The sequence below is a fragment of the Abramis brama genome, assembly GCF_963993115.1.
Source record: "Abramis brama genome assembly, chromosome: 12".
NCBI lineage: Eukaryota > Metazoa > Chordata > Actinopteri > Cypriniformes > Leuciscidae > Abramis > Abramis brama.
Genome location: NC_139974.1, coordinates 18,690,665 through 18,716,212, shown reverse-complemented (window position 1 = coordinate 18,716,212; position 25,548 = coordinate 18,690,665). Strand labels below are relative to the sequence as shown.

The following is a 25,548-nucleotide window of genomic DNA, read 5'->3' as shown; positions in this document are numbered from 1 at the left end:
TCCCCAGCACATGGCACTAGATAGAACACAGTTGCAAGGCGAACATCCCTTTTTCTTCTACTAGAACTATAGTTACGTATTCTAACGGTCCTCTAATAGGAACACTATAAGGTTGCTGAATTTAAGAGAAAAAAATAACAATTGTCCAAAACAAAAATAATAATTCCAAAACAAATAAATGCATGCTCTCTTAGACCAAGTAGTATAGTATTTAACCAAAAGAAAATGCGTTGCCTAAATAATCAGCCTACTTAATGATTCTGCTTGGTATTCAAATCAAAACCAACCCTTTACGAACTATGAAATCCAAAAAGGCCCAACCTTACGTTTTATAGGGCTTTCAGACTAATCATCCAACAGAAATTTTAATGAAAGTTCAGTACTAAAGTGGTTGATTAAACTTTAATGCAAAGTGTCAAAAAGTACAGTTGAGTTACTCAGACGTTGGCTGCTCCACTTCCCGAACATCCTCTGGCAAGACCACGATGAATTTGCCTGCTTCTTCAGGAGAGTTGAAGAAATGACAACGGTCTCCGTAGATAACGCTTGGCGGGTAAAAATCATCCCGTTCTTAATCTTCCTCTTACGAAGCTCTAGCTTCACCTTCTCAAATTGCTTTCGTTGTTTCAATACCTCGGACAATAGATCGGGAAAAAACATAATGTGATGATTCTGGAACATCACTGTGCCTCTTTCCTGAGCTGCTCTCAGTACTCTGGCTTTGTTAGCATTGTTGAGGAATTTCAGTATCATTGTTTTTGGCCTTGACGATGTGTTTCCAGCTTGTTTGCCACAGCTGGGTAACCTGTGTGCCCTTTCAATGATCCGAATCCTTGAATCCGAATGTTAGAACGCCAGCTTCTACACTCGGCCATGTCAAGAGCAGAGGCAAGATCCGGCTTGGCTTGGCTGATTCGGCTCTCCGCTTTGGTAAGTCTTTCAGTGACCCTCTGGGGTCTGAGGTATTTTCTGGACCCTGGAGATGTTCTGACATGCTCTGACATTTATGCTTATTTCTCTTACTTGTGATATTTTCATGGCTAAAGTCTGATTACACTGTATTCAGCACAAACTGCTACAATAATGTCAGCAGCATGTATGTAAAAGTTTGTAGTTTTTAGATAATGACGTTTATGCGTGGTTTGTGAAAAATCAAAAACAAATTGTCACTGAAATAAGGTCAAGAAACCCATACTGATTATTTCTTTTGAAAATTGTATTACGTATAGCCTAGAATATTTGCTTCAAAACTTTTTGAAAATCATCCTGCCTACTCATTCAGATAAGACAATATATTGATTTAAAATTTGTAAGACTTGTGTGAGAAAGCTTTATGCAAGGTAGTAAATCGCCATCACCTGCTTTCAGATGGAGCGGCATTTACTACACAGAGCCGTAGTTCACTGACAAGCTGAGCCATATCGCATTAATTATCGCAGGCGATACGTCCGTGATAATGCGATATGGCTCAGCTTGTCAGTGAACTACGGCTCTGTGTAGTAAATGCCGCTCCATCTGAAAGCAGGTGATGGCGATTTACTACTAATCAAGGAACCGGCTTTACTGACGAAATGCGCATAACAATGTAATGCGATATATCGCCCAGCCCTAGCAAGGAGGCGTGAATACATCATGAATATTGATGTTTCACACCTGAGAAAGACAAAGACCCTCCCCTAATGGCCCTATCAGGTGCTATCAGGCCCTATCATTATGAGGAATCTTACACAAAGAATGAGGAGATTTAAAAAAGAATGGCTTTTAGATTGTTTGGATTTATTTACAACACGACATAATCCAAAGATCAGAGGTGGGTAGAGTATCCAAAAACTGTACTCAAGTAAAAGTACAAGTACTTATAGAAATATTTACTCAAAGTAAAAGTAATAATTTTAAGTTACTTGAGTAAGAGTAAAAAGTATCCAATGAAAAAACTACTCAAGTAGCTAGTTACTAGTTACTTCAGATCATACATCATTATATATAAATATATGACTATTATTATTATCATAATTAGGCTATCTTTGCAACAAAAACAGAAGAGCCAAGCAATATTTCTGCCATCTGTAGCCCGAAAATCATTGCCTGTCCTTTGGTTTGTATAATAGTAACTTATACAACTACATTTGGATTATTAGACAATGTCGAAATAAAGTGACTCTGCAGAGTTTTGCATTCACATTACTGCACACACATTACCGCGGGAGGGCGGGTGTTCATTTCATAAACTGTGGACAATGGTAGCTTATTTAATGTATAAATTGATGTATATGTCCAAAAAACGGGTAATGTCATACTTTGTAGTAGTGCTATCATGGCGTAATAATCTGTTTGGTTGTAAAATGTAATACCTGAATGAAATGAAATCGCATGTATCGTCCTTTGGAATCATTCATTCACAGACAGCTTACGAAGATGTTCAACTAATAAAGATCTTCATCGCTGGCAAAAATATGATGCATTTGCAGATTTGCTTTCACTGACTGTACTGTAGGTCCACGGCCATTTCATCTAACGCTCTTGATGTCCTTAAATCTTCCTGTTACGACTCTGAGTCGAGTGTGAATTGAAAGCGCTTCAGACGATTCAGTGAGGGCAGGGAACTGAACAGATCATTTAAACTGATTCGCGAACTGATTTAGACAGATCTGCCAACTTGTTTGATGAAGTCTTTGAACAGAATCGACTCAAAAGAGTGATTAATTTGTGAATAGAGCATCGTTCATGCCCAGAAAAAAGATACAGCGCGCTTGGTATAAACTACTCATTTAACATGTATTGCATTAAAATAAAGTAACGAGAGGAACGTCGCCCAACGTAACGAAGTAAAAGTACAGTTTTTTTTCATTAGAAATGTACTCCATCCATCCATCCATCCATCCATCTTCTACCGCTTATCCGGGGCCGGGTCGCGGGGGCAGCAGTCTAAGCAGGGATGCCCAGACTTCCCTCTCCCTAGACACTTCCTCCAGCTCTTCCGGGGGGACACCGAGGCGTTCCCAGGCCAGCCGGGAGACATAGTCTCTCCAGCGTGTCCTAGGTCTTCCCCGGGGTCTCCTCCCGGTGGGACATGCCCGGAACACCTTCCCTGGAAGGCGTCCAGGAGGCATCCGGAAAAGATGCCCGAGCCACCTCAACTGACCCCTCTCGATGTGGAGGAGCAGCGGCTCTACTCTGAGCTCCTCCCGAGTGACCGAGCTTCTCACCCTATCTCTAAGGGATCGCCCAGCCACCCTGCGGAGAAAGCTCATTTCGGCCGCTTGTATCCGGGATCTTGTCCTTTCGGTCATGACCCACAGCTCATGACCATAGGTGAGAGTAGGAACGTAGATTGACTGGTAAATCGAGAGCTTCGCCTTGCGGCTCAGCTCCTTCTTCACCACGACAGACCGGTACAGGGACCGCATTACTGCAGAAGCTGCACCGATCCGCCTGTCAATCTCCCGTTCCATCCTTCCCTCACTCGTGAACAAGACCCCAAGATACTTGAACTCCTCCACTTGAGGCAGGAGCTCTCCACCAACCTGAAGCGGGCAAACCACCCTTTTCCGACTGAGAACCATGGCCTCGGATTTGGAGGTGCTGATTTTCATCCCAGCCGCTTCACACTCGGCTGCAAACCGTCCCAGTGCATGCTGGAGGTCCTGGTTTGATGAGGCCAACACGACAACATCATCCGCAAAGAGCAGAGATGAAATCGTGTGGTCCCCAAACCTGACCCCCTCCGGCCCCTGGCTGCGCCTAGAAATTCTGTCCATAAAAATTATGAACAGAACCGGCGACAAAGGGCAGCCCTGCCGGAGTCCAACACGCACCGGGAACAAGTCTGACTTACTGCTGGCAATACGAACCAAGCTCCTGCTCCGGTCGTACAGGGACTGGATAGCCCTTAGCAAAGGGCCCCGGACCCCATACTCCCGGAGCACCCTCCACAGGCCGCCGCGAGGGACACAGTCGAATGCCTTCTCCAAATCCACAAAGCACATGTGGATTGGTTGGGCAAACTCCCATGAGCCCTCCAGCACCCTGTAGAGGGTATAGAGCTGGTCCAGTGTTCCACGACCGGGACGAAAACCACATTGTTCCTCCTGAATCCGAGGTTCTACTATCGGCCGGATTCTCCTCTCCAGTACCCTGGCATAGACTTTCCCAGGGAGGCTGAGAAGTGTGATCCCCCTATAGTTGGAGCACACCCTCCGATCCCCCTTCTTGAAAAGAGGGACCACCACCCCGGTCTGCCAGTCCAAAGGTACTGTCCCCGACCGCACCCTTCAGCTTGGGTGATGGATGAGTCCGCCTCCGAGCCCTCAGCCTCTGCTTCCTCAATGGAAGACGTGACGGCGGGATTGAGGAGATCCTCGAAGTATTCCTTCCACCGTCCGGTGATATCCCCAGTCGAGGTCAACAGCTGCCCACCTCCACTGTAAACAGCGTTGGTAGGGCACTGCTTCCCCCTCCTGAGGCGCCGGTCGGTTTGCCAGAATCTCTTCGAGGCTGACCGATAGTCCTTCTCCATGGCCTCACCGAACTCCTCCCAGGCCCGAGTTTTTGCCTCCACAACCACCCGGGCTGCAGTCCGCTTGGCCCGTCGGTACCCATCAGCTGCCTCAGGAGTCCCACAAGCCAGCCAGGCCCGATAGGACTCCTTCTTCAGCTTGACGGCATCCCTTACTTCCGGTGTCCACCACCGGGTTCGGGGATTGCCGCCTCGACAGGCACCGGAGACCTTCCGGCCACAGCTCCGAGTGGCCGCGTTGACAATGGAGGTGGAGAACATGGTCCACTCGGACTCAATATCTCCAGACTCCCTCGGGATCTTAACTAGAAATGTACTCTAGTTAAAGTAAAAGTACCCACATTTAAATCTACTCTTAAAAGTACAATTTTACCAAAAACATACTCAAGTAAATGTAACGAAGTAAATGTACTTTGTTACTACCCACCTCTGCCAAAGATACACAACAAATGACAAAAAAGCACATTAGTAAACACACTGATCTAAAGACAGAGACTTGAACAGTTACACACCTTTGTGCCATTCCTGAAACGTACATACCTGTCATTTCCAAGGTGTTTGATTTTTCATTTTACCGTACATGTAGAGACTCATGTGAATGTTGAAGTCAGCAGGACTCATTCAGTGGCATCTGGTCCCTGTAAAAAAATAAATTAAAAAATTAAAAAATAATATATATATATATATATATATATATATATATATATATATATATATATATATATATATATATATATATATATATATATATACACACCTGTGAACATGCTGATATCAAGAGGAACCATAGGGCTGCACGATTTTGGGAATACATTTTAGATTTTTCTGGTTAAAATTATGAAATTTACAAACATACATACATATACAGTGGGGAGAACAAGAATTTGATACACTGCCGATTTTGCAGGTTTTCCAACTTACAAAGCAAGGAGAAGTCTGTAATTTTTATCATAGGTACTCTTCAACTGTGAGTGACGGAATCTAAAACAAAAATCCAGAAAATCACATTGTATGATTAAGTAATTAATTTGCATTTTATTGCATGACATAAGTATTTGATGCATCAGAAAAGCAGAACTTAATATTTGGTACAGAAACCTTTGTTTGCAATTACAGAGATCATACGTTTCCTGTAGTTCTTGACCAGGTATGCACACACTGCAGCAGGGATTTTGGCCCACTCCTCCATACATACCTTCTCCAGATCCTTCTGGTTTCGGGGCTGTCGCTGGGCAATACGGACTTTCAGCTCCCTCCAAAGATTTTCTATTGGGTTCAGGTCTGGAGACTGGCTAGGCCACTCCAGGACCTTGAGATGCTTCTTACGGAGCCACTCCTTAGTTGCCCTGGCTGTGTGTTTCGGGTCGTTGTCATGCTGGAAGACCCAGCCACGACCCATCTTCGATGCTCTGCTCTTACTGAGGGAAGGAGGTTGTTGGCCAAGATCTCACGATACATGGCCCCATCCATCCTCCCCTCAATACGGTGCAGTCGTCCTGTCCCCTTTGCAGAAAAGCATCCCCAAAGAATGATGTTTCCACCTCCATGCTTTACGGTTGGGATGGTGTTCTTGGGGTTGTACTCCTTCTTCTTCCTCCAAACACGGCGAGTGGAGTTTAGATCAAAAAGCTCTATTTTTGTCTCATCAGACCACATGACCTTCTCCCATTCCTCCTCTGGATCATCCAGATGGTCATTGGCAAACTTCAGATGGGTCTGGACATGCGCTGACTTGAGCAGGGGGACCTTGTGTGCGCTGCAGGATTTTAATCCATGACGGCGTAGTGTTACTAATGGTTTTCTTTGAGACTGTGGTCCCAGCTCTCTTCAGGTCATTGACCAGGTCCTGCTGTGTAGTTCTGGGCTGATCCCTCACCTTCCTCATGATCATTGATGCCCCACGAGGTGAGATCTTGCATAGTGCCCCAGACTGAGGGAGATTGACCGTCATCTTGAAATTCTTCCATTTTCTAATAATTGCGCCAACAGTTGTTGCCTTCTCACCAAGCTGCTTGCCTATTGTCCTGTAGCCCATCCCAGCCTTGTGCAGGTCTACAATTTTATCCCTGATGTCCTTACACAGCTCTCTGGTCTTGGCCATTGTGGAGAGGTTGGAGTCTGTTTGATTGAGTGTGTGGACAGGTGTCTTTTATACAGGTAACGAGTTCAAACAGGTGCAGTTAATACAGGTAATGAGTGGAGAACAGGAGGGCTTCTTAAAGAAAAACTAACAGGTCTGTGAGAGCTGGAATTCTTACTGGTTGGTAGGTGATCAAATACTTATGTCATGCAATAAAATGCAAATTAATTACTTAAAAATCATACAATGTGATTTTCTGGATTTTTGTTTTAGATTCAGTCTCTCACAGTTGAAGAGTACCTATGATAAAAATTACAGACTTCTACATGCTTTGTAAGTGGGAAAACCTGCAAAATCGGCAGTGTATCAAATACTTGTTCTCCCCACTGTACAAGGCACAACAAACTTGCTGTTCATATATATATATATATATATATATATATATATATATATATATATATATATATATATATATATATATATATAATGAACAGCCGAATCTGTATTATCTTTTTTATCTCTTTTTCTTTGCGGTCGCGAAGACATGCTGACTGTTTTGCAGAGAAACCGTCAAAAAAAGAAAACGTTTCTTTTGGTTATCGGGTCTAGGTAAAGATTTAAAAACGGGATTATGAGAGTGTTGAAAAACGTGACTGTTCAGCAACCCGACATAACCGGAAATCCGATACCATTTCTTTTTTTAATAAGAGGTTTAATAATAGCCATCTTAAAAGTTTTCGGTACATATCCTAATGATGGAGATGAATTAATGATATTAAGAGGAGAATCTATGACCTTTGGAATAATTTCTTTCAATAGCTTTCTGTACGCAATCGTGCTCTTTCCACAATGCGAAAAACGTCTAATTTTGTTTGCAAAATTGTCCAGTTGTGACTTTACAAAAGAATCCATTCAAATCTACCAAACAAGTAATTTTGCCATACTGACACGATCAGGCACTTCTGTGAAAATAAACCGCTGCTTACCAAAGGTCAGAGTCCTTCTGAAGGTTTGCTGAGACTTTGAACATTTTTGATCCACTTGAGATGTTGACTACTGTAGAAGAATAACCAAATGTAATAAATGGTAAAATTATTTGCAAATCAGTTTTTATGATTGCGATCATTTAAAATACAGTTGTCACTGGCAATAAAGGGGTCCAAGGGGAAAAAAAGAGTTGATTTTGTTGAGATAATTGTTGAGGATGGGCATTTGAGTAGAGCCTCTATTTAAACAATGGTGTTTCCTAAACTGGACCCAAATTTTAAGAGAGCTAGTGGCTATTGGATTGTCTGAGATTCTGTTTACAACTAAGGGCAGCTGAGAACAGACAAGAGTGTAGAGTGCTTTTCACTGATGAAGTTTCTGTATGCACCCAGGGAGGACAATTGTCAGAATAGATATCCCTGTTCCAAAAGTGAAGCTTATTGATGTTACATGCCTAGTAATATTGATGAAAGTTGGTAAGTGCAAGGCCTACCTTAGCTTTAGAAAGTTGTAGAATTGATTTCTTTAGACGAGCAGGCTTATTCCCCCATAGAAAGGAACGCAAAAGACTATCAAAGCCTGTAAAGAAAGATTTTATTAATCTTACCTTGAAGGGTAAGAGTGATCGTGGAAGTTTTGTAGTTTCAGAGTTAACAAAGTTCACTTTTTTGTACACTTATCTTGTAGTCAGATAGTTGGCCAAATTTGTCTAGGATCCAAAACTGGGGGTAGAGAGACAGCAAGGTTTGAGACATAAGGTCATCAGAATAAAGTGAGAGCTTGTGAACTAAACCATGACGAGAAATTCCCTCAAAACCATTGTGGCTTCGGAGCCAGATAGCTAAAGGTTCTATGGCTAGATTAAAAAATAAGGGAGAGAGGGGGCATCCCTGTCGTGTCCCACGTTGAAGAGAGAAAGGGGGTTGATCGCATGCCATTAGTATGCACAGATGCCATAGGGGAAGAATAAAGAAGTCGAATCCAGGAGATTCCAAAGTAAAAAACAAGTAACCCCATTCCACCCTATCGAAGGCCTTCTCAGCATCTAGAGCAGGGGTGTCCAAACTCAGTCCTGGAGGGCCACTGTCCTGCAGAGTTTAGCTCCAACCCCAATTAAACACACCTGAACCAGATAATCAAGGTCTGATTATCTGGTTCAGGTGTGTTTAATTGGGGATGGAGCTAAACTCTGCAGGACAGTGGCCCTCCAGGACTGAGTTTGGACACCCCTGATCTAGAGAGACAATCATTTGGGGTGAGTCAGATGGGCGGGAAAAGAGAATGTTGAGAAGTGTTAAAATGAGTGCCTTCCTGGGGTGAAACTTGTCTGGTCATGAAAAATGAAAGATGGTAATACACGTTCAAAACGGATCAAAAAGTGATATTGATCTATAACTACCGCTGGAGATAGGATCTTTATCCTTTAAGGTGCAAAGAAATCGAATCCTCAGATAAAGGAGGAGGAAGGTTGCCCACCTTAAAGGAGTCATTGAAAAGCTTTGCTAAAGTAAAACTTTAACTAAAAACTAAAAGAGGAGCAAAAGCTTTATAAAACTCAACAGTTGTAACAGGCTCAGGCCTGTGTACTACTACTACACTCCACCAGAGGCGATAGGGTGCTTTAGTGGATGGTATATAACCAGATGGGTAGTAGAACAAGTCAGATTTGTTGGGCAGAGGAAGCATGGCTTACCTGTTGTGATGCCACAAACCACTTTAAGTCCTGATTGGGAACCTTTGGTTTCAAGCTCAATCAAAGTAAGATTTATTTATTCTACATATTTTTTGGGTGTGGTTTCTGTATTAGTTTGTAGCCATTGCACATACTTTTTCTGTGTTCTTTACGATTGTTTGCTAACTGGGTGCACTGCTAATGTCAAGTTTGTATCTTTTTGTTGTTGTTGTAGAAGGACTCTTTGTAGCCACTAACCCTTATAGTACTGTTGTTCATCCATTGGAGATCAAAAGAGGATTTCCGTTCACAAACTGTTTCGTTACTTCACCTTGTGGATCGCTTGGATCTTATGCACAAGGATTGTAACGAGACCACCATCTTCATCTTCAACAGGCTATATTGTGTATCCATGGACTATACCAGATAAGGCTTTCACGTAACTTTGGACTTATGCTATGTGGTTGCACTGACTTCAGATCCATACCCCATGCTGTTGAGCCTGTTTACATCAAAACAGCTGGTTTTATTTCTTCTATACTCATTGTTTGTTTTGTTTTCCACATTCACCCAGGTCTACTGTATTTTTGGGTGGTTTACATAAACTGACAAAAACATATTTTACTGCCTGACTTGTTCATGTAATTTATACCTGGTTTAGTTTAGTACTATGTAAAAGTAAGTTGGTGGTTCCCTTCCTAAAAATCAGATTTATAGCAGTCCTAAACTTAATGTGGTTGAGGCAGTTATAGAATGGCGCCCGAACAGGGACCATCAAACTTATACATTTGCAGCTATTAATCAGTGTTATTTTTACTCAGTATGGTAAACCATGATGCTCTGGGGGGGGATGGGTCAATGCCCAGACTGGATTTCTCATCTGAGACATTCACTACACAGAGAGAGCCACTTAAGGAACTGATTAATACTTTCAGCGAACTGTACATTGACTCTGAGGAAGAGGAAGAAAGGACCAGGGATAACAGTCCGGATGAGGACAACATTCCAAATGATGTTAATCTACCACCACCACCACCTCCAGAAGCCGACGAAATACCAGGTCACAACCCATTTACCTCAATTACATCATTAATAGAACATCTAACAGGAAGAATTAATTCACTGGAAGGCCGCTTAGAAGAATGCATCCAGGGAGTGAGTGATTGTGTTCCTTATGCTGAGTTGGAGTCTAAGTGCAAGACCAGTGAAGAAAGAACAAATTACCGTATGGCACGGGAATGTGACAGAACTAAGAAACAGTTGGAGCTCACCATTCAAGATCTAGGCCAGTCCATGATTGATTGCTTGAAGAGACGTGACTTTCAAATTGATCAGAAACTCAGATCCCTTATTCCATCCATGTCCACTCCAGTTCATCCCACTCCAGGACCTTCAGTACCCCATTTTGTTCCTAAACAAAGAGATCAAACTTATAGCATTCAGCATAGCCACTTGCCGATTTCTGAAAGCCAACTCACAATGCAACATAATCCGCCCGTGAAGCTGGACTTTCCTAATTTTAGTAATAGCCAGGAAGAAGATCCGGTTGTATTCATTGAAAGATGCGAGGAATATTTTGCTATTCGTCCTCTCAGTGAGTGTGAAATAATGGCTTCACTCACGGCTGTATTAAAAGGTACAGCAAAAGACTGGTGGCTTGCTGAACGGAGAAATGTTCAAAATTGGAAGCAGTTTAAAGAAACGTTCTTGCTCTCATTCTTAAGTGAAGATTATGAGGAGGTTGCTGCAAGGAAGCTACTTGAGAGAAAACAAGGGGCGAAGGAGAGTATCAGGGATTTTGCTTTCCAATATAGAGCCTTATGTTTGAGGTGGAAGAGTGAAATGCCTGAGAAAGAAGTTGTCCAAGCTATTCTACGAAATTGCAACCCACGTCTTGCAAGTTTGCTAAGGGGTACAGTTAAAGAGGTTGGAGAGTTGGTTAGAATAGGAACACAGATAGAAAGAGATTTCGATGAGTCAAAGAGATACTGGAGTCAGGTCAATGTGGAAGAACAAAAGAGGAAACCCCAATCCTCTCAAGATCTTCAACGCAAACCTCCGCACGCTAATACTAGAGTAGTCCAATCCCATAATACCGCTGTACAGTCTGATTTAAAGACAGTCACCATTCCCATCATCCTACAAGACAGATACTTCAAAGCCATGGTTGATACTGGCAGCACCTTGTCACTTATCCAAAAATCCTTTTGGAAACAACTATGCCAAGAGGAACAATTCCAGTCGAGTAACGGACAGTCATTTCTGCTGGCCAATGGACAGCGTCAGACGGCCATTGGTAAGGTAGAATGGAGGTGTGAGATTCAAGGACAACCTGTGAAACTAACACTGTTTATCTTGAATGATGCAGACTTAACGGTACCGATCATCCTAGGTATGGATTTTCTGCTCACTTCGGGAATAAAGTTGGATTTTCAAAAAGTACGGTACAGTTTACCTTCAAAAGAGAATACTGAAGGGAACACTTACCCATTTCTAACCCATGAAGGCCATTCAACAGTGAATTTTTATCTTGCTCTACCCACTCCTACGATATCTGATGAAACTTTACATTCCATCCGCCAACTCCGACAACAAGCGGACACCAGTGAACGGTTTAAGGGACAGCTGGAGGATTTAATGTTAGAATGGCCATCAGTTTGCACACACGAGATTGGACAGTCAAGTCTGGTAAAACATTGTATCATCACTACCAATGAGGTTCCAGTACGAAAACGTGCCTACAAGGTTTCAATAGACAAACAAAGGTTCATCGACTCAGAAGTTAAGGACTTGTTAGCCAAAGAGATAATTCAGCCGTCTATTTCTCCTTGGGCTTCACCAGTGGTGGTAGTCCCAAAAAAAGACGGAAGTTCAAGATTTTGTGTGGATTACCGAGGCCTTAATGCTAAGACATACCTTGATGCATATCCAATGCCACAGATCCAGGATATCTTAGAGTCGCTACACGGAGCAACCGTGTTTAGTACTCTGGATTTGAAAAGTGGATATTGGCAGGTGGAAATGGAGAAGGATAGTATCCAGAAAACTGCATTTGTTACATCAGCAGGGCTATATGAATTTTTACGGCTTCCTTTTGGGCTGAAAAACGCCGCGGCATCCTTTCAGAGATTAATGGAGCATGTATTGAGAGAGCTCAAAGGCAAGTGCTGTCTCATATACATTGATGATGTTGTGGTGTTTTCCCAGAATGAAAAGGAACATCTTCAACACCTCAGCCAAGTTTTCCATTGCTTTCATGCGGCAGGCCTCACCCTCAACCTAAAAAAATGTAATCTCATCCAAAGATCACTTTCGTTTTTAGGACACATTGTTTCAGGTGAGGGCATAAAAACTGATCCATCCAAAGTAGCTGCAGTCAATTCGTTCCCAACCCCCCAATCACTTAAGGAAGTACAACGTTTTTTAGGGTTAGCAGGATGGTACCACCGTTTTATACCACATTTCTCTGATAAAGCGGCTCCTTTACATGCACTGAAACAGAAAAATTCTACCTGGTCTTGGACTGAAAATTGCCAGCATTCATTTGACACCATCAAACAAGATCTCACACAAGCACCAGTCTTGATACCACCTGACTTTGACAAACCTTTTAAAGTTCAAACCGATGCAAGTGAGCTTGGTTTGGGAGCTGTACTTACGCAAGAATCAGAAGGAGAGGAGCACGTGATAGCATATGCTTCCAGACTGTTACGAGGACCAGAGAAGGCTTACTCCGTTTCAGAAAAGGAGTGTTTGGCGGTTGTATGGGCTGTCGAGAAGTGGAGACCATATCTTGAGGGTCGTCCATTTGAAGTGGTTACAGATCATGCAGCTCTAACCTGGGTTTTTCAACATCCAAAGCCATCTTCACGCCTCACCCGCTGGACTATACGGTTGCAAGGATTCCACTTTACTGTCAAATATCGGAAAGGACAGTGTAATGTTGTACCCGATGTATTGTCCAGAACCCAAGTTAATCGCACCTCACCTGATATAATTGCTGTAGTGAAGGCTAATAAGACCACTGCACTTCCCATTGACATGCCAGTAGATCTCACTCAAATTGGCACCTCTCAGCAGACTGATGCAGAACTTCAGGAGTTAATTATTAAGGCACAGTCACAGACTGTTCCAGACATATCTCGAGTTCATTATGTTCTACAAAATGGATTTCTCTTTCGCAGTTTACCCGACGGTCAGAAGGGGCAGAAGTTGCAATTAGTCATTCCAGCAATGTACCGGGAAGAATTCTTGCATTACGCACACGACAACCCGCTCAGTGGTCATCTGGGGAGGTTAAAGACACTTCTCCGACTCCTGGAGGTAGTGTATTGGCCTAGCTTGAGAGCGGACGTGTGGAAACATTGTAAAGAGTGTCCTACCTGCCAAAAGTACAAGCCTTCTCTCTCAAAACTTTCTGGCCATTTGCAATCTACTCCTGTTGTCGAACCAGGACATATGCTTGGTATTGACTTGATGGGACCATTCCCTCGAAGTACAAAACAAAATGAACACCTTCTAGTCATCGTTGATTATTGTTCCAAGTGGGTTGAGTTGTTTCCTTTAAGAGCAGCAAGAGCACCTCAGATAGCAAGGATTCTGGTCGAGGAAATATTCACCAGATGGGGTACTCCATCTTATCTAGTGTCTGATCGGGGGGCACAATTCACCTCGCATCTTATCAAACTAGTATGCAAGCAGTGGGGTGTTATACAAAAATTGACAACGGCCTATCATCCCCAAACAAATCTGACTGAACGTGTCAACCGGAATCTAAAGACAATGATAGCATCTTACGTCGGTGACCAGCATCGTCATTGGGATAGATGGTTGCCTGAGTTTCGGTTTGCAATTAACACGGCGTGGCATGAGAGTACAGGATACACACCTGCAGAAGTGGCACTGGGTCGAAAGTTGAAGGGACCATTGGAGAGAGCCTTATATAGACCACCTGACCCCAATAACCCTGCCTATTCAATCCTTGAGCGACAACAAAACCTTATCAAACTGGTAAATGAGAACATTGAACAAGCCCAAATCAAGCAGAAACGCTACTACAACCAACACCGTAAACGGACTCATTATCAGGTGGGGGATGTAGTTTGGGTACGGACTCATCCTCTGTCAAGAGCAGGGGAAGGGTTGATGGCAAAACTTTCAGCAAAATGGAAAGGCCCTGCAAAAGTTGTAAGATGTCTCGGACCTGTAAATTATTCAGTTGCTTTGCTTGATGATCTTCACAATGTTGAAACTTACCATGTACAAAACATAAAGACTTGTCATGGTTATGACAAGTCTACTTCTGAAGGGGGGGGTATGTAACAGGCTCAGGCCTGTGTACTACTACTACACTCCACCAGAGGCGATAGGGTGCTTTAGTGGATGGTATATAACCAGATGGGTAGTAGAACAAGTCAGATTTGTTGGGCAGAGGAAGCATGGCTTACCTGTTGTGATGCCACAAACCACTTTAAGTCCTGATTGGGAACCTTTGGTTTCAAGCTCAATCAAAGTAAGATTTATTTATTCTACATATTTTTTGGGTGTGGTTTCTGTATTAGTTTGTAGCCATTGCACATACTTTTTCTGTGTTCTTTACGATTGTTTGCTAACTGGGTGCACTGCTAATGTCAAGTTTGTATCTTTTTGTTGTTGTTGTAGAAGGACTCTTTGTAGCCACTAACCCTTATAGTACTGTTGTTCATCCATTGGAGATCAAAAGAGGATTTCCGTTCACAAACTGTTTCGTTACTTCACCTTGTGGATCGCTTGGATCTTATGCACAAGGATTGTAACGAGACCACCATCTTCATCTTCAACAGGCTATATTGTGTATCCATGGACTATACCAGATAAGGCTTTCACGTAACTTTGGACTTATGCTATGTGGTTGCACTGACTTCAGATCCATACCCCATGCTGTTGAGCCTGTTTACATCAAAACAGCTGGTTTTCTTTCTTCTATACTCATTGTTTGTTTTGTTTTCCACATTCACCCAGGTCTACTGTATTTTTGGGTGGTTTACATAAACTGACAAAAACATATTTTACTGCCTGACTTGTTCATGTAATTTATACCTGGTTTAGTTTAGTACTATGTAAAAGTAAGTTGGTGGTTCCCTTCCTAAAAATCAGATTTATAGCAGTCCTAAACTTAATGTGGTTGAGGCAGTTATACAGTAAAGCCATCAGGGGAGGGGGATTTTCCTGGTTTCATGGATTTAATCGCTACCTGTATCTCCAATTCTGTAATTAGGTCGCCTAGACTCTTAGCAGTGTTTTCATCAAGTCAAGTCACCTTCATTTATATAGCGCTTTTAACAATATGGACTGTTTCAAAGCAGCTTTACAGTGATAATAGGGAATTAAAGTAACAGAGATTGTTTTGGCTTTACAGCAGCTCTAGAATGAAGTTATTGTCCTGCTAAAGTTAGTTTTGATTGATTCACTTCCGTTGCAAAGATCATTAGTTATTAACTTAGGGGCTGCTTACACGACACCGTTCTAACAGAAAACCCTTAATGCGCTCCAGCCCGCTCATTCGCAGAATTATTTATCGTTTCCGAATAGCCTTGTGAACTGGAACTATTTTGACAACGTTTTATCTGTACAGCGGTAAAGGGAAGGAGAAAGAGGGGCCTTCACAGGGGAGAGACTAGTTGACACTTCAGGACTGCGTTGTCGTCGTGTCCAGGGTCCTTCATCAGATCTGGATACGGCCTGGATCCGGCGGACTGCGGTAAACCTCGGGATAAACAGAGAGACTAATATTAGCGTAGACACCATTCTTCTTATGATTTAACAAATACATCAGGATTTATGGGAAGTGTTCCCAGCTTCAGCATGGTTTAGCATAGAGGGCAGGCGAAGGGGAAGAGGCATTAGAGACATCTAACTTAGACAGTTCGTCAGCTATTGTAGACAGTCTAAGTCTTTCGGCTTTCCTCAATTGTGAGGAATAAAAAAATACCCGGCCATGAATGAATGCTTTGAAAGCCTCCCATAAGATGTGACTACTTATGTCTGAGGTCTGATTGAGTTTGAAGTAAAAATTAATCTGCAAGTAAAGGAAAACTTTGAACACACTATCTGACATTCTGGAGGAGTTTAATCTCTAGGGTGGAGGCGACCGTCTGTTAGGAGGCAAAGTTAAGTCAATAGATACTGGCGCTTGATCATAAACCACTAATGGGTGGTAAGTGCATGTGGTAATAGTGTTAAAATTTATTATCCACCAAAAATAAATAAATTCTAGAAAATGTAAGATGAACATGGGCAAAGAAAGAAAAAACCTTGTCTTGAGGGTTTTTAAATCTCCAAGGATCAGAGAGTCCCAGTTGAGAGGCGTGGTTCAGCACCACATTGGCTGAATGTTCACATTGGGGTTTACATTGGGAACCCAATTGAAATAGTTTCTGCAACTTGTATCAATTTCAACCATCAGAAAACTGAGAAAAGCAATACTAACAACACCGGCAGGACGACTATCGGATAATTAACAGTATATTAGCCACGTTATGGCACACGCTCCAACTCCAAGGAGCGGGCAGATGCAACAAAGTCCTCAGCCCCCGTCAACGAAGAGAACATCATCTTACCTCCATCTTTAATCCAGATAGAAAGCCTTGCAGGGAAAAACAAAGTTGGTTTGTATCCAAGGTTGTATAGTTCTGCCACCACAGACCGGTATTTAGTGCACTGAGTTGCCACATCAGGCGCGTAATCGTTGTAGATTGTGACAGGGCTGCCTTGGCAAACCAGTTTGCCTCTTTTCAAGCTCGAGCCTCCTGGATGATCATCTCTTTTTGACGGTAGCGATGGAGCCGAATGATGACTGGCCTCGGTTTCTTCCCGGTCGCTGGTTTACTAATGAGAGCTCTGTGTGCTCGGTCAATCTCTGGCGGAGAGGGTAAAATGTCTTCTCCCAAAATGTCTAAGAGTACTTGTGTAAAGAAAATTGAAGAACGCGGCCCTTCGAGTGATTCCGGTAAGCCTACGGTCTGAGTATTGTTTCGACGACTGCGTGATTCAAGGTCAGCAACTTTATCTTGTAGCATTGCACTACTCTCAGCCAGTGTGGCGCAGGTGGATTCCAACGCCTGCACACGCTTGTCTAAATCAATTGGCACTCGCTTCGATTCCGCTTCGATCTAAATCATTGGCACTCAATCTTGTGTGTGTGTGATCTGACAACGTGGTCAATGTGATCAACCTTCTCCTCGAGCGCTGAGATGGCTGCTTTAAATTCGACTGATAGGGCCTGATGATATTGTTCCAGGAGTTTGGCCATCGCCACCATGTTAAGCTCGCTAGCAGCATCATCTACAGAGTCTGTTTTTTTTTCTTTTTTTTTTCTTCTGCTTAGCCGATTTAGAAGTCATGTTTTGACAGAATTATAGCATGCATGGTAGATTGTTTGTTTTGAACCAAAATAACCGATTAAAGGGGCTAAAAATGTTAGACTAAAAGATGCCAAGTTATGGTTGTTTGACCATAGTTAAAGTTAAAGTACCAATAACTTTAACCAAGTTAAAGTTATTGGTAACTTTTTTTGTTGCAACACACAGGAGTCAAACGGGGCACCTGATTCCCTCTTACTCTTAAGATTTAAAAAGAGAAGAATAAAACCCTCTGTTAAAAAAAGGGTAACACTTTACAATGTCTAATTTTTTAACATTTATTTATTGTATTAACTAACATGAACTAACAATGAGCAATACATTGTGTATGTATTAATCCTTTGTTAATGCTAATTAATCCTTTTATTAATCCTTTATTTGACAAAATACAGATGTTCATTGTTCATGTTAGTTCACAGTGCATTAAGAATACAACTTTTGGTTTTAATAATATATTAGTAAATGTTGAAATTAAGATTCACAAATGCTAACAAAACAAAAGTAGTTTACTAATGTTAACTAATGAAACCTTATTTTGAAGTGTTACCGAAAAAGCTTACTGTCATATAAGATGTTATAAAAATGTACTGTATGTGTGGACTTGTTAAACATCCTATGATATACTATTTATCTCAATTTAAATGTCACAGGATAATTTCAAATGAATGTGTATTATTTGCAGGTCAACTTTCTATAAAAAATTGGTAACACTTTACAATAAGGTTCATTATTTAACATTTATGTATTAACCAACATGATCTAACAATGAGCAATACATTTGTTACAGTATTCATACCACAATATTAAAGAAGTGTGTCTTAAGATAATATATCAAATTTCTATAAAGAAACAAAATTTGTCTCCTCCTTTTAAATGTATGCATGTCTGTAAACTTGACATGTTTTATTAACATTTAATGACCTATACGTATTTCAATGTATGCTAATTATATGAAACGATTGTTACTACACAAGTTATATAAATATGATTTAGGTTTGTGCATTTTCAAAGGGAAACTGATTAGGATTAAAATATTTCTAATCCTGTGTCTCAACATTAACATCATAGATTTCATCTTTCAGTTGAAATTGCTGATCGTTTAGAATTTGCTGTTAGCCTCTTGAGCATAAATGATTTAATGGTTTAATGGTAATGATTTAATCAAAATCTCTTTGGTAACTTTTTTTTTTTTACGGCTGAGCAAATGGCTCGTCCAGCGTTCACTTTAACGGGCTGTAACTATCAGCTCTGCGGCAGATATTAATATCCAAACTATAGTGAAAAAAACATTATTAGCAGATCAGCAGTTCAAGACATTAAATTCATAAGCACAGAACACAAGAACACTTCTCTTTAAATACAAACAAGACTTATTATTATTTTAACATAAACTTATCTAACACAAACACAAGCACACACATTCATATGAGTTGCAGAAAGAAAGAAAGTGAAGAAAATATTGAGTTTTAAGAGTGAAATCCCAAGTTTCAAACAACAAACAATCAATCATTAATTTAACCCTCATTAATTTAAAACCTTTCTTGGGTGAATTACATTGTATATCAATGCACTAGTTCAATTACTCTAAGGATCTAAATTACTGGAGGCTACTTGCGTTTGTCTTTGCATTCCTTTGGGGATTCCCTCCTCTACTCAAAGGGGGTTTCCCTGGTTTGGCTGGCAGTCTCATTGTGTCTGGATTGATGTCTTGGGTGGCCAATCACATGGTAGTGTTGGTGGGTGTATGGAGTTTGAAGTTGGAAGCGGGCTTTGCTGTTAAATTGTTGACCAAAACTTTGCAGCAAAACTTAACTTAGAACTGAGAATCTCAACGGAAAAGAAACTTGGAGAAGGAAAAGTTAGACGAGAGTAGTTAGATGGCTTGAATGAAGTTTAAACCATGTTCTTCTGATCTTGATCTGCACCTTCATCTGTTTGTCTACTTGTCTAATATTTTGCCTAAGATTTTTAAACTCAAATGGCTGTCCAACCTCTCAGGGGAGTTCTGAACAATTAGACTCTGTCTTTAGTTCAGAGGTGGCTGTTCCTCCTCTCACCATAAATTACACTTACAGTATCTGTGGTCTCTTAATTTCCCGCTCTAAGCATAAGAATACGATATATTTGACACAGATTTCAAGTCCTCTTCCAAATTATGAACAGACACACACATTGGTACCAAACAAGGCACCCTTTCAATCAACCATTCAATAGTTATAATAATTGCATGAATAATGTGTGATCTAAGCATAAGTCACATATATAGGTTGTAGACATGATATAGAATTATGCAGTTGAACTATGTTTGATTAAGTAAGTCAAGCATTATTTTGGGATGATCTTGTGTATTTTGATATGTAAAGTCTCAGTCTCTGTGATTTTAAGATATTTCAGCCCTTTGTTTCAGAGCTCGTCAAACTGAGGTTATAAGAAGAGGAAGGTCTGTTTTGAATCTTTTGTCATGGGATCAAACAACCTCTGGCATTATCTTTGTGGGGCTCGAGCTATGCTATCTCCAAACCAATCAGTCTTTTACAAACTACCTAACGTTGGCAACGTTCTTCCTTTAGCTAGGCTCTCTCATCTCTTTGAAGCTTGCATGGCCATAGCATACTTAGCTGGGGGGTTTGTTAGTTAGCTCAGACTGAATGGAGTCTCAAATGGCAGTCCGGAGTGTTGAGTTTTTTTTTTTTTTTTGTGGAATTCTGTTTGAACAAATCATCTCTGTCCTATCTGTTCTCAGATCCTACATAAGTGATCCAAACAGAATTTAATTCTGCTGTAAAGCAACTTAAAAAAAAAAAAGTGTAAAAGCATTAACACAACTACAAAAGCATAAAAGCTAGATTTTTTCTGGAGCAATAGGCTATTACGGACATGTTAAATATCACTGTATAATATGTCTGTATTACGTGACATGCGTATGTTGCCTTGATCAAAAAGGTTTATAACTGGAACATTGAGTGACAATATATTTTAAAACGATTTCCTTCATTTCGACAGAAAATAAATATTGTATTTACCTGCTTTAGAAACATTCCTGTAAACAATGCTGATCAGGGGCAGAGCTAGGGCCCTTTGGCCACCCCCCCTCACAATTGTCACTTCTGTCTGTTTTATCTTGATCAGAATTGAGTTTATTTAAATGTAGAACCATCTCTTTATGACCACAACACACAGGAGACTTTTCAGGTGTGCATATAAATTGCCTCAGTGCCAGGCGCAAATCAATCAAGAACGAGAAAAAAAACAAAACACCGGTGCCGAGGGAGACTCTGCGTCCCCCGAAGAGTAGATAGATATACAAATCTCTGAACATTTGGGTAAATACAACATGATTAAATGTGGAGATGATTCAAAAGAGGCGTCAAAACGTAAAAAAAAATGCATGCATTTGTTATGCGTCTCATTTTATGAACGTTACCCTCAAATATATGCAAGTTACTGCTGTGTGAGCTCACAATATAAGGCACAGATCAAATGTAATTTTTATCTGTAATTTAATGCACAAATAAATGCGAGTCTTTTTCATTTGTACTCGAAAACAGGCACCATTTTGCGTTAGTTGGCAGATTACAAATGGAAATGGATTGCATAAATATCTGTATAAAATTACAGATTTATATTCTAGCATTTATTTTAAGTGCAGCCTCGTTTATCATATTCACGTTGCACATTGGGATTAAAGATACTTCTTTTTTTTTTTCTTTTTTTGTAATGAGTTTATTTTAAGTTTGATTCAGTTAGTTGCCAAAATAAATTGCAACAATTCTATGTTAAACATTCAGTCTTTATTTCAGTTGCAAGTCTTTGAAACAGATCTTACAGTCTAGGATTAAGACAATTGTAATTGAGTGAAGTTGATAATTTTTTTTTTAAGTACTGTTAATTGTATTCAGTTGTGCTGTATAGGCACTAAAACAGTTTAGTACTTTTTAGTCAAAAAATTATTTTTGTTGAATAAACATTTCTGTGCCACCCCTATGAAAATATCCTGACTCCATTGAAGCTAGGGATTACAAGTGAAAAGGGGAAATGATTACATTTTAAAGCATTCCTGTGAAAACAAACCTGAAGAGAGACATGCAGCTAATGAATGTACCAAGATTGACCCTAACTGCTTGATCAAGCGATGCATGAAAGTCAAGTGTGTACTGGGAAATTAAATGTGTTTTTTGGGGTTTTGGTCTATCTTTATAGTACATGCATCTTTAAAGTCCATCCATGAATCCCTGGCTCTGGAGCGTGAGCGTGTCAGACAGGCTTGGGCCGGACCAGACCTTCGGCAGTCAACCTCAGATCAGTTGGCCACATTGTGCACGACCCTTTCAGAGGTAAATTGTTGCTCACTGTTCAAGATGTTTCTGGTGTGTACACTTATGACTACAGCGTGAGCTGCTATTACTATTGTCACCTATAAACAAGATTTTTGTTACTGCAGACTGAGGGATGAGCTAAATATTTTGTGGTAATTGAAAGCATGTCCACATGCTCATACATTTGCTTTGCCTATGAGTAGGCCAGGCAGAATTAGATTTTTTTTTAAACCATTGAATGTGAGGAATGAATTTAAATTATAGGTTGTATGTGCTGTCTGTCTTGTATGCTGTCTTGCTTTTTATCAAGTCAAGTCGCCTCAAGTCGTTCAGCTGAAGTCAGTTAAGTGTTGATTCAGTTCTGTTGTAAAGATCATCAAATATTAATTAGTTAATTTAATTTATAAAGCAGTTCTGCAAAAAATTGTCATTGTTCAGCTCAGTTCAGTTCTCATACAACAGCATCAGTACAATCAGATCAAATAATATTGTTGAATATTAAGTGTCCCCAACTAAGCAAGCTAGAGACGACAATTTATTATCCTTAAATTGTCAGTTTGTGACTTTGTTTATTTTGTTTTTAGCTTGAGCTGCAGTCACGTTTAACCAGAGTTCACTCTGTGTCACTGTCATCCGATTCCTCAGATGAGTCCTACTGTACTGTGCGTCAGGATCAGGTGTGTGCTTCCCCATGCCCTATGTGTTTTAAAGTAAATGTTTTTATTTATTCATTATTGTTTTTATTTATGTTTTTTTGTTATTATGCAGCCCACCCCCGCTCAGGACCATAAGCTGTATCGTACACCCTCAGTGACTGACTCTACAGCTGAGTATTTTGATGCCAGTGAGGTGGTTTGTGAGAATTTGTCTGAAAATGAAATGTCTGACGAATCTGGTTTGAGTGATGTCACCACAAGCAACTCTGAACCAGAGGAAGGTCACAGTACGTCTACAATTACTGAAAACTTAAGGTTTTTTTTTAGTTTTGTGCACATTCACCCATTTATTGGTATGTTGCTTCATTTTTCAGCAGCTGCAAATGAGAAGTACAGAGCCAGTGTTTCCAGCGCAAAAGATTTGCCTTCTAATGCTCTGAAGGTCACTGGACGGCGCACAGTGCTTCCTGCACACAGCACAGATAACAGCCATATTGGAATCCTTACCATCCTGTACAACAACATTGGGAAGGATTTGTCACGGGTCTCCATGCCAGTGGCTCTCAATGAACCGCTTAGTTTATTACAGCGTGTCAGTGAAGAGCTGGAATATTCTGAACTCCTGGATATTGCCAACCACATAGATGACCCTTACAAAAGAATGGTAAGGTCCTGGTGCATCATACATTTTTATCCTAACAGTGTGTGTACCATAGAATATATACTCAAAGCAGCTTTATAGAAAATGTATGTGTCTACATTACAATTTAGTGATCTGCTATCAGAGGTGACTGTGTTCAAGTTATGCATTTCAGAAATGTTCATATACAAATCACAGTTGGCTAATAATGTATTAATTTAAACAATGTATTTAAGGCAGAAACAATGAGCTCATGAAGTAATGAATACATGTTTGCTAACAAATGATTAGGATATTTAGAAAAAAATCACATTTGCTTCATCTGAAGTCTTCGCAGGAGTTGGTGCTTTCTCTTCACATGTGTTGGGGCATCTGAAGGTTTTATAAGAGGCTAGATCCAAACTGGAGCTAACATACTCTCTAGTTACCTCAGGATGGGCATCCCGAGATGAAATAGAAAAGCAAGTGGAAATAAGTAGCGTAGCTGCTGTTCAAAACAGAAAAATAAATGGAAATAATTAGCGTAGCTTCTGTTCATAACATTTTAAAGCAAATATAGTCATGTGCATTTGATCTGATATAATGGTAAAATAAGGTTATGAGATGCATTATGTGAATGCTTGGTTAAAGAGATGTCTTTAATCTAGGTTTAATCTGAGCCCCGAACATTACAAGGAAGGCTATTCCAGAGTTTAGGAGCCAATTGTGAACACGCTCTCCCTCCTTTAGTGGACTTAGATATCCTAGTTACTATCAGAAGCCCCGATTTTTATGATTTTAAAGAACATGAGGGATTGTAGGGCAATAGAGGATCCATTAAATGCACAGGAGCTAAACTGTTTGTAACGATGAGGTAGGAACAAGGCAGAGAGAGAATCCACATGCAACACTTACTTTAATAAAACAAACAGGTAATCCAGGGCAAATAACAGAACAACGGAACTCAGGATAGGAACAGGAAACGGCTACAACGACCGACAAACAACAACTGAAGCACAGAGGTTTAAATACAAAGGCAAACAAGCTAAACAAGATAACAAGGGGGCGTGGTAAATAAGAAACACCTGGGAAGACTAATCAACATAACGGGGAACTGCTAAACATAGGATGAGACAGGGGAGACTTAGCAATGTTTCTGAGGTGGAAGAAGGCTGTTTTTGTAGCCTATGAAATATGATTTTTGAAAGACAAGTTGCTGTCTAATATAAAGCCCAGGGGGTGTATTACAGAAACTTAATATCTTAAGTTAAGATTTGACAAATTAATTAGATTTTTCACAAATTTGTATTACAGAAGCAAATCTTATGTTGATTTAGGATTATCTTATTTTACAAAATCATATCTGTAGTTAGGAAATCTTAAACCCCTCCATCGAGTTCGGTAGTAAAGCGTATCAAGTAAAACGCAAAAAAAAAAGATAATAGAAATAACAGATTAAAATGGAGAATCAAAATAAGTGGTGCTTTTCATTAAGTATAGTTTTGATAAGCTTGGCAGAAAAGGCAAAGCCTTTTAATTAGCCTTCTAATTATTTGTCAGAGTTTTGTTGTCAAAGTGCAGCACATCATTTGGGCATTCACAAAGTCTTTCCACCATCAAACTTCTGTTCTTCATCTTGTTTTTAGAATTTTTTTGTGGAGTTAGGATGCTTCTGCAATACCATTTTCCTATCTGTAGTTAAGATAAGATTATGCACTTAAGAAATGCCATTTTGTAATGGCTTTTGTCCTAAATGAGGTACTAACGTCTCAGGTTAAGAATGTAACCTATGTTCCCTGAGAACAGGGAACGAGACAATACGTCATCTCGACGCTATGGGGAACGCCTCAGGCGTGACAGGTTTCTGAAATCAAGTATCAACTCACAGCAATCATGTTGACCGGCGACAGCCCGTGCATCATCAGCTTGAATGATGAGCGCGCGACCTGGATGTATAAAAGGGGACCTTGCACACATGACAACATCCTATCATCTGAAGGGACTGTTGCAGGCAGGCCCCGAGGCATGGCAGGGAGACGTATTGTCTCGTTCCCTGTTCTCAGGGAACATAGGTTACATTCTTAACCTGAGACGTTCCCTTTCGAAGGGAACTCGACAATACGTCATCTTGACGCTATGGGGAACGATATACCAACTCCACCATGCTGAGGGGAGTGCATGCCCAAAGGCAGTGACAACTGTCCGAACCAGTAATTCAGAAAACACTGGAACCACTCACCCTTAGGTCACATCGGGCTGTCAGTGACAGCACTCCCTACCGGTCATAGCCCAAGCTAATGAAC

At 40.7% G+C, this 25,548-nt stretch overlaps 1 protein-coding gene across 1 annotated transcript in view; it reads left to right on the top strand.

Annotated features, from left to right (window-relative positions):
* LOC311093859 (oxysterol-binding protein-related protein 7-like) overlaps positions 1-25,548 on the top strand; it is a 156,534-nt gene that overhangs the window by 26,595 nt on the left and 104,391 nt on the right. Inside the window, exons 11-14 of the mRNA XM_084131482.1 lie at positions 21,855-21,988; positions 22,555-22,647; positions 22,739-22,913; positions 23,001-23,290. Of these exons, the coding sequence (XP_083987608.1) occupies positions 21,855-21,988; positions 22,555-22,647; positions 22,739-22,913; positions 23,001-23,290 (692 nt within the window). The remainder of the gene's footprint in view (positions 1-21,854; positions 21,989-22,554; positions 22,648-22,738; positions 22,914-23,000; positions 23,291-25,548) is intronic.